Below are 9,855 nucleotides of genomic sequence, written 5' to 3'. Positions count from 1 at the left end.
TCTGCACTTGTCGGCCAGCGTGCTGCGCGCGTCAGTGCAGGTGCGCGCCTGTCCGGTGCGTACACTCGGGTTGGAGCGCAAGGACCAGCATAAGTGCACACAAGTCCGCGCGCGCGTAGCCATCGATGCTCCTGCGCTGCCTGTGACTTGAGGTGTGAACCTGTGGGCCCTGCGCCTCGGCTGCACTGGGCTTCCTTCCACCCAGCACGCCCAGTAGGTGCTTTATAGTCCAGTGGGTGGCGCCAGAGGCCGCCTCCCTGCCAGCAGCATGTCCCAGCCTGGGGGCGAGGGGTGGGGGGGTGGTACCGCTTCCATCCAGGTCGTTCATGGGGGAGGGTAGGAGCTGAGGCCCGAGGTGGTCAGTCTTACACATGGGCAGAGTGTGCCGGGCCCCAAAGAGTGGAGTGAGGCAGGCTGTAACCTGGAAGTCTGTCGGCCGCCCCCATCCAGCGCCCAGCCCAGTCCTGCCCTGCCCTGCCCGTGCGGCGCCTGCTACAGACAGATTGGCTTTATTCATGGACACGCGGGGAGGGGGGCGGCCGGACCCGCCCTCCCGGAACACGCTCACACGAGGGTGGGGGACCTCCATGCTACAATCACGACACACGACGCCCGCGCTCGGACCGGGTCGGCTGGGGGAGGGGTCATGGCACAGCCTGGCTCCTGGTTTTGGTTTAAAAGAAAAAAAAAGGTCCTTGGGGTCGATGTGGGGGTGCTCTGGAGGACTTTGGCGGGGGTGCCCGGAGGCCCTTCAGAGAGCCTCTATCGGGGGGTGGAGGGGAGCCGTCGCTTTCCTGTTCGTTTAAAAACACATAGAACATGCTACAACCGCGCAGACACCATACGGGATGGGGCGCGGAAGGGGCAACATACGTGCTGCGAGGCTCCCAGCCTTGGCCGCAGCCCCAGCCCTGTCCACGCCCCAGGGTTGGACGCGGGCGGGAAGGACAGACAGATAGACTCAAACACGGGCTCCGAGGGGGCGCCTCGGAGCGAAGGAAGATCTCGTGTTTTGAGGGGAAGGGGTAGAAGGACAGCCCTGGCTCTGGGGGGCGGGGCAGGGGACCGGGAAGGGATTGTGCTGCTGGTGGGGGGCCGTCCTGGGCCCTTACGCCTCTGGCTCATACTCCTGATACTCCTCCTGCATCAGAGGGATGGGGGTAGAGTGGAGAAGAGCAAAAGAGGAAGGGGTTGGAGACCAAGTGGCCAGGCCGCGCCCCGAGACCCTTCGCCCACCAAGAGGAATGCTGAACGCCCCTCCCTCTGGGCAGGGGAGAGACCTAGAATTTGGGGACAGCTGGGATGTTCCTGGGCAGGAGTGCCTGAGACCCAGCGACAGGCTCCATCTGTCCTCCCTCCCTGCTGCCATCTCTGGGGTCTGGGGTCTGGGAGCCTGAAAACTCAATGGCCCAAACTTATCCTGCCAGAACCTCCCACCCCAGCTGGGGATGCCCAAAGCCCCATCCCTCACCTGGGGCTGTTCCTCATAACTCTCCCCTTCAGGCTCCATCAGGGGCTCGATCAGCGGCTCCTCAGCAGCTTCCTGGGCCACTTCCTCTGGCTGCACGAAGAGAAGAGACAGGGCCTGTGAGGCCAGCTGGGCACGCCCCCCAGATTCCTACCCTGAGAAGATGTTGGCTGATCGGGGGAAGGCTGGGCTTTGTTGGCAGTGCAACCAGAATTTTTAATTGTTTATTTGGAGTGCCTTGGAAAAGGGATGGAGCAGTGAAATCCCTCCAATCAAGGCTTGAAGCTGGGGGTGTCCAGGGATTGTGGGTACACATACCCCTCTCCCAGCAGCTGACAGCCTCCTGTGCTTCCCTTGATGGGACTGGGTGGGATGGGGAGATAGCACACGTAATCATCCATTTGTCCCTCTTTGTGTCAGCTCTGTAGGTGGGGGTGCTTACGAGGACCCTGAGATAACCCTGGAGGCTCCTCTGGGCTGGAGGGAGATGGAGGCTCAGGGACAGAGCTGAGCAGAGGCTCTGAGCCATTCCCCTGCCACTTTCCACCCATCCCTCCCCCAGGGCCCTGTGTGGCCTGGTTTCTTCAGCTGTTGCTATTTTAAGATAAGCTGGAAGCAACAGCTCATGGTGTTGCTTGGATGTGTGAGCTAAGACTCTCCCCTCCCCACAGCATCTGCTGCCCAGACCTGTGCAGGCCAGCATACATGCAAATAGGGGGCTGCCAAACACATGGCCAGTCCCCTGTGAGCGAGCACATATGTGTGCACAAACACGAGACTGAGCTGACTGCACACATGGGCGCACACAGTAACCTGAGGTTCATGCTCTGTAGGCAAGGGGCCCCACCATGTCCCCCACTTGCACATGTAACCACTGTCCCTCCCTACTGGGCAGAGGTAAGAATCTTGGGACCCATGAGGGCTGGCACGTCGGCGCTCTAGTTACTCCAGCTCCATCCAGGCAGCTTCAACTCCTTCACATTACCTGTCTAGGTGGGCCCTGTGACCACATGAGTTTACACTCCTGGCTGAACTCACTTCCCCTAGTTACAAGGGAGTCCATCACAGCCCGGGAAGTGGGGAACTGTTAGCTTGCCCAAAGTCACCCAGCTATGACCAGAACCCAGGAAAGAAACAGAATGCGAAGAATCCCAGCTCTGCACATTGTTTGGAAACAAATATCCAACAGCAGGAGAATGGATGTGTGCACTGTGGTCCTATCACACAGAGGGTACTGCACGTCTAGGATGGGGAAACCCAGTGCACACCAAGGCGTGGTTGACTCCCCTTCTTACTGATGAGTGAAAGAACCCGGGTACAAAAGAACATGTGCTTTAGGATAACGTTTACATGAAGCTGAAAGACACTCAGATAATCTGTGGTGATAGAAGCAATTAACTGTGGAGGGGGACAGGACAAAGGTGAGGAGAGTCAGGTGCCTGGGATGTAAATGAGACCCTGGAATAAGCGCCCCCTTAAATTTTGTGCCCCAGGCACTTCCCTTTCCTCACCCTAGTCTTAGCCCTGGGAGTAGGGGTGGGAGGGAGTGTAAAGGGGGCTTCTAACGAGCTATGTCTTGTGTTTTGTGTTTTGATCTGGGTGCTTGGTTACCTGGGGAGAGTTGAGTTTGTGAAAATTCCATGGATCTGCGTGTTTTCTGCATGAATGTTTTCTGCATAATGTACTTCAGTAAGAAGTTCACTTAAAAACCACTCCAGCCTTGCTATTCACTACCTTTTGGCATCAGGTAAGTTGTTTCACCTCTAATCTCAGCTGCCTCGGATGGGAAGTGGGATGGTATCTTTGCTTTGTAGGCGTATGGGGAGGCTTCCACGATACTATCTATATGTTGGCAGGCTGAGAGGTAGAGACAGAAACTCACACGCTTAGCTTGCATGAGTTCTCCACGGGCCCAGTGGCCCCAAAGGCCTGGCTTTGGATTGTAAGTCTATGATCTTGAGTTCTCTTGAGAGAAGAGGTTTGAAATGTCAACAAGTGATGGTAAGAGGAAGGCAGCCTGAGAAAAACGGTTGTGTGCAAAGGCCCCCTCACCAAGCCTCAAGCTGACAGCTCTGCCTTCTCTGCACCCTAGCTCTCAGTACTGGGCCTGGTTCCATGTTGGCATCAAGGGACTACAATGACATGAACCTGAGCTTAGCACCTCCCAACTACCTTCTCATGGGGGCAGGCTGGATTTGGGATCTTGAGTAAGTCACTTCACCTCTCTGAGTCTCAGTTCTTTTACCTCTAAGATGTGCTAATTGTGATGCCTTTTTTATAGGGACATTGTGAAGATTCATCGAGTGACTCCATGTACAATCTTTAGAACAGCACCTGCCCACACAAGAGATCAATGAATGGGAGTGATCACTGGAAACAAGGATAAGAAATGGGAAGTCACACAGCTGGTAAAATGCAGAGACAGGACTTGAACCAGAACTTCTGAGCTGAGGGGAGGAACCAACTGAGCAGAATGTCTAGAGTGGAGGGTGCTGTGTGGTCTCCTCCCCCAGCCCAGTGGATGGATCCGCTCATGCCGAGATCACATGGAAGGAGGCCCCGCCCCCATGGAGGCAGATTCGGCATTTGTACATGGAAAACATGGGGCACCGCACAGGAGGCATGTCTGTGCAGATGGTGTATAGATCCACAGAGTGCAACGTCCTAGCACACCTATGACACAAGCCCCTGGGGGCACACACAGGCTGATCATGTGATCGCGGGGCCATCATCTCTTACTGAGCATTCACTATATGCCATCCAGGCTCTTTACGTCAGTGGTTCTCAAGGTGTGATCCCTGGACCTGCAGCATCAACATCACCCAGATACCTTTTAGAAATGCACATTCTAGCCCTACCTCAGACCTACTGAATCAGAAATTCTAGGAATAGGACCAACAGTCTGTATTTCAACCTGGCCTCCTGGTGATCTGATGCACACTTAGGTTTTTGAACACCTCTAAGCTACATTGTCTCTAATCTACACAAAAGTCCTCTTGTGTTCATCTCCTGTCTTAGAGGCAAAGAATCAGGCTCAGAGACTTGATGGGACCTGCCCAGGGCCAGACAGTCAAGAAGCAATGGAGCTGAGACTCAGATCCAGCTCTGTGGGGCTCCAGAGCTCACAGCTCTGACCCTGAAGCATGTCGTAAGGAAGGTATCTGACTTCGTGCACACATGGGTTGCTGCCACCACTTGCCTGGGGTAACATGTCTGCACAAATGTGTGAGACACAGTTCACCCCTCCCCATGGCCCACTTCTGCTCATGTCTGCCTCGGGGCCTTTGCATGTGCTGTTCCTCCTACCTGAAATAGACTTCCCACATGGTGTGCCTCATCACTTGGGTGTCAGTTCTAATGTCACCTTTTCAAAGAAGCCCTCCCAACTAAAGTAGCCCCCTCACCCCTTGACTCTCTATCCCGTTGCTCTTGTTTTCTTCATAGCACATATTCCTGTCTGAAATCATCTTGTGTACTGGTTAGCTGTTTACTGTATCTTCTCCCACTACAGAGTCAGAGTCAGTGAATAGTTACCACCTATTCACTGTGGTAACCCCTAGAACAATCCCTCCCTGGCAGAATACTTGTTGATTGAAAAGACATGAGCGAACAATCAGCGACATATGTGGATGAGGCCAAAAGCAGCCCAGATCACACTCACGAGCAGGATACACGTATCCAATCCAGATCTGGGTCACAGTCACGGGGAGCGCCATGCCCGCACACAGCTACATGCAGACTCATGCCGAACTGTGTCTAGCTGGGCCCTGCAGAATGTTAGGCAAGGTGGCTTGTGCCCCAGGCTGGCTGGGGGAGCAGGGAGCCTGGTGGCAGATTTATGGGGGTACCTGGTGTGTGTGTGTGTATGTGTTGGAAGGATAACGCACCTTCAGATCAGCAGGGAACTCCTCCTTCTTCACCAGACCTGTGGCTGCTGCAATGTTCCCAGCCCCAGAGAACACGGCTCCTCCCAGGTGTGATGCCTGCTCCTTGGTTTTCTCAGCCACTGCGTCAGGGAGATGGTTGGGGGCAAAGGTCAAGCAGACATAGATGCCTTCCTCCTCTGTAGTGTCCCAGGGGCTGACTTCCCACAGAGTACTACACCCCCCAGAAAGCTTTGGGGGTACCCTCTTCCACCGCTCTCTCCCCCCACTCTCTGGATGTCAGCCAGACCCCGGGCCAGGGTGAGGGAACAAGGCTGGGCAGGGTTGGGCTAGTACCTGAGGCCACTCCTTGTACCACCCCCTCTCGGGTTTTGCTTCCTGTAGAGACAAAACGGAGCACACTTAAGGGCCAAGGGAACAGCCGCCAGCAAGCACAGTGGTTAGAGAGCGGGCACAGGGACCCAGGCAGCATGGGCATCCTGGTCTTTCCCTGCCTTCTTGGGCCCCCAGATCCCACAGGTGCCCCCTTCCATGCCTGCGTCATCTGGACATCCAGTTCTCCCCATTGTCTGTCCCCGCCCTGCCGACCCCCTCCCCTGACCCCCCGTGCCCTGGCCCACCCTCCTCTGGATGCTGCCCATGATCCAGCACTGGGAAAGCACTCTGCCTGCCGGTTCATTTAATCCTCTGCCCTGGATGGGAGCAGGTCGGGGTGGGGGTGGACCTGGGGGTGGGGCGAAAAGATTCTGTCTTTGGAAAGGTGCCCCTGGTGCACAACTGCCCACATCCTGCCCCAGTACACTCACATCCCCACATCCCCACATCCCCTGCTCCATTTCTTAAGACTCTCTTTCAAATAGGGTGCAAATCTCTTCTTCTGGCCAAAGTAGGGAGTGTCTTAGATGTAGGATGGGTCTAAGGATGACATGAAGATTATGACTGACAGCCACGGCATTGGCTGGGTCTTCCCAGGAGGGTAGCAACTGGGAAAGGCAAGAGAGCCTGTCCTGAGGTGGGGGTGGGAACGCTTGGGAGAGTGGGATGTCTCTAATCCTGAGGATCTCGCAACCCAGACAATAGCTAATAGAGTCAGAAACAGGAGTGTGGGCCAGCTGAGGCTGGCAGGAGGAGGGTGCAGGTGGATGGGCTTCTCAGGGCTAAGGCCAGCCACATCCAGAGACCGGTGGATGGGGAAGGGGGGTTGTGCAAGCACTTCTATTTATTCCTCGCACAAACTCTTGTTGGCACCTTCTCTGATTCAAGGCCCAGGCTGATGGCTCACTGTTAGATGAGGGACAGAGAAGAGGAAAGTTGGTGCCCTGGACTTCAAAGTAGTGGGGAGAGGAAGTTTGGGCCTCCTGGGGGTGCAGGATGGGGGAGGGGGCTTTTCCCAGGTCTTGACAAATGGGGAGCAGTGGATACACAGAAACGGGACTGAGGAGGGTGTTCTAGGGACAGGGAACCATGTAGGTGAGGCCTAGAGAGGTGTGATTTTAGGGTCTGCATGGAGCATGTTGACATGGTCTGTGTGCTCAGAGTGATGGAGACTAGGATGGAACCACGAGGCAGGTTAAATGCTAGGCTATAGGGAGCTGAAGCTTTGACGAGTAGGAGCCGGGGACCATCAGGAGTTCTTGCTCAGGGGAAGGAGCAGGAGGTACCAACCTAGGGGGAAAGGAGGTGGTTGTTGAGTCTGTTAGCAGGGAGACAGTGTCAGGGATGTCAGGGGTCCACAGGAGTGAAAGGGCTGAGGGAGGAGGAGGCCAGAGCTAGGGTCCAGAAGGTGTGGGCTCAAGCCTTCTCCCAGTCTCCATCACCTCTGCCCTAGCTCTAACCACCCTCATCTCATGGCTATGTTACCTCCCAGCGGGCCTCCCTGTAATTTGTTCTGTCCCCAGAGTGCTAGGGGACTTCTCTATACTGAAGCCAGATCATGTCGGTCCCTGGCTCACAGTCTGCCATGGCAGTCATACTAATGCTTTGCCTGCAAGGGCCCCTCATGAACTGGCTGTTTCTGATCTCACTTCTTACCCTTGCTTCCTGCCCTCTGCTCTCAAACCCAGTATCTTTCACCTCATCCCAGGGCTCTTTGCACCTGTCTTTTCTGCTCCTCTCTCCCTAACCCTCCTTATTCTCTGGGCTCAGCTCAAATGCTACCCTCTTTGATTACCAAAGTGGCTCCCCGCCCCAGCCACTGGATGTCAAAGCCCGACACTAGAATACTTGACCTCACCATCAGCAGAGCTGGCACCTACCAGCACAGAGTAGGTGATCAATAAGTATTTTTCAAATTACCACCATTCCAAATCTGCCACAGCCCTGGGCAGGTTAGCCAACCCTCTGCAGCATGCATAGAAGATAAGTCTATCACACAAAAGTAAGCCCTGAATCGGCAGACTGAATGCAGAGTTTCTTGCCTCCCTTTATGCAAATGACCCTGAAGGCTCCCTCTTTTTCTTTTCCCCCACTTAGGGTTAGATATTTTAACCACTTGGCCTTTCTCCTGATGACAGCTGGCAGTTGCAAGGACGGTAGACCCCGAGGAGAGGTGCCAATGGTGGAACCACTGGGAGGAGAGATTCAGAGGTGGAGAGCAGTGCTGGGAGGGAGCCCCAACAATACAGGAAGGAGAGTGGTAAGGGAAGGGGGGCACTTTGGAATCCATAAAACTTGGCTCAAACTTCAGCTTCAGGTCTTGTCAGCTGTGACCTTGAGCAAGAGAATTAAAGCTCTGGGAAGCCGGGGTTTCCCTGGTCTGTGGATGGGCAGGGAGCATTAAATGAGGTAATAGATGTTGCAGATGTATTTCACACTGTACTTGGCAGACAGTAAGGGTTCAACACCAGGTAACTATTAATAATGGGAAGAAGCAGCTGAAGAAGGCTATCTCCTTTGACTCCTGCCTTGCTTCTCTGGACTTTCAGCTGAACTCCACCCTCATCAACCCTTTCTCCATTCCCCCCTACCGTCGGTGTCATCACTGACCCAGGTTTCCATCAGCTGGCTATGTCCTCAGTGACCCCTGCTAACCCGGGCCCATCTGCTGACTCATATTCTCCGGCCCAGACCCCCCACTTCCTCGCTCTAAGGACCTCGGCTCTGTCCCCTCGGAGGACACCCAAACCTCGAAGCCCCGGAAGCCCCGCCCCTCGCCCACCGACGTAGAGGACACCCTCCTTGGTCTTCTCCGCGGCCTCGGTGACCCCCTGCTTGGTTTTCTCCGCGGCGGCCACGACGCCCTCCTTGGCCATGGACAGGCCCTTCATGAACACGTCCATCCTGGCGGCCTGGGGAGGACGAACACACGGGCACCGGCGCGCTCGCCCGCATCCTCACCCCAGCCCTTGTGCAGAGACCGCAGGTGTCCCATCCCCTCCCCCTGAGACCGAAGGCGCCCTTCGGGCCCGGAACCTCCTCCCACCTTACTCCCTTCCCCAGCGCCAGGCCACAGGGCCGCGGCGAGTCCTAGCGTCCTTGAAACCCGTGGACGCAGGAGGGGCCCCCCGCCTCGGTTATCCGGGGCCCTGCAACCTGCAGCCCCGCGGAAGCGGAGTGCTGGGCACGGCGCGAAGCCCGGGGGCCTGCCTGCACACACGCGACAGACACACGGCCATGCAAACAAACATACTCCTTGGACACGCTCACGTGCACACACAGGACCCTCAGACATTCTGACGCGCACGGACACGCGGACATACCACGGGGCACACGGGCGCGGGCGCACGTCCACACGGCCATCCAGGCAGTTGCAGACACCAAGTAAGAGAGATCCATACCCCGGATCGCACACGGACAGCACTCCCGGCGTCCTGTTTACGTTCTCCAGCCCCTTCCCCATCCCACCCCGTCCCCTCTCCACTCCATTCCCAGACCTTCCCCCTTTTCCTCAGCCCGGGGCGCCCGGAGCGCGGCCGCCTCACCTAGATGCGGGGCCCGGGTTGGGGATGGAGTGGCGGCTGCGGCAGAGGCTGCGGCAGGCGGACGCACGGGCTCGGCTGGGCTGGGCCGGGGTGGGCTCGGGCGGATCGGGCCGTGGCCAGGCGTTCAGGCTGGTCTGCAGCAGACGAGGCGCGAGCCCCGAGCCGAGGTGAAGTAGAGCCCGGGCCTGGAGTGCTTCGCCAGCCGCCGCTCGCTCCTAGCGCCCTGCTGTCTCGCGCGCTCCTGCTCCGGCTGGGGCGCTGCGGCAGCTCTGAGCTCAGCGCCCCCCCCTGGCGGCCGCGCCACCCCCTCGGCCTGACTGACAGGAGGCGGGGAGGGTGACATCTCCGCGGAGCCCGCTAGCCTCACGGGGCGGGCCCGGAACACGCCGCTGGGGACCCCGGAGCGTCATCGGACTTAAGTCCTGTCCCCCAGGAACCTAGTCTGGTGGGAGACACAATGCGGCGTGCTGAGAGCACGGGAGAAATACTGCAGTTGGTTTTAGTGTTCAGATGGGTTTGGAGGTCTTTATTAGCTGTGGGACCTTGGGATACTCAGCTCTCCTTTCTGAATGTCAGTTTCCTC

The 9,855-nt window shown here is 56.9% G+C and overlaps 1 protein-coding gene across 1 annotated transcript; it reads right to left on the bottom strand.

Annotated features, from left to right (window-relative positions):
- Nucleotides 1-493: 493 nt before the first annotated feature.
- Nucleotides 494-9,568, bottom strand: SNCB (synuclein beta). The gene is made up of 6 exons (XM_043465827.1): nt 9,273-9,568; nt 8,510-8,639; nt 5,689-5,730; nt 5,356-5,474; nt 1,472-1,561; nt 494-1,141 (listed from the first exon to the last, which is right to left on the bottom strand). Exons 2-6 carry the CDS (start codon nt 8,628-8,630, stop codon nt 1,109-1,111), a joined length of 405 nt encoding a protein of 134 aa, XP_043321762.1. The 5' UTR covers nt 8,631-8,639; nt 9,273-9,568; the 3' UTR covers nt 494-1,108.
- Between the last annotated feature and the right edge of the window lie 287 nt (nt 9,569-9,855).

Source organism: Cervus canadensis, chromosome 4, assembly GCF_019320065.1.
Source record: "Cervus canadensis isolate Bull #8, Minnesota chromosome 4, ASM1932006v1, whole genome shotgun sequence".
Classification (NCBI taxonomy): Eukaryota; Metazoa; Chordata; class Mammalia; order Artiodactyla; family Cervidae; genus Cervus; species Cervus canadensis.
The sequence above is the reverse complement of the archived record's forward strand: the minus strand, read 5'-3'. Positions and strand labels throughout refer to the sequence as shown.

Coding starts and splice junctions, on each gene's coding strand:
- SNCB (XM_043465827.1), bottom strand. CDS start 8,630: ATGGACGTGTTCATGAAGGGCCTGTCCATGGCCAAGGAGGGCGTCGTG. Junction 5,731..8,509: donor GGAGGGTGTCCTCTACGTCG/GTGGGCGAGGGG, acceptor TTGTCTCTACAG/GAAGCAAAACCCGAGAGGGG. Junction 5,475..5,688: donor GGTACAAGGAGTGGCCTCAG/GTACTAGCCCAA, acceptor TCCCTGACGCAG/TGGCTGAGAAAACCAAGGAG.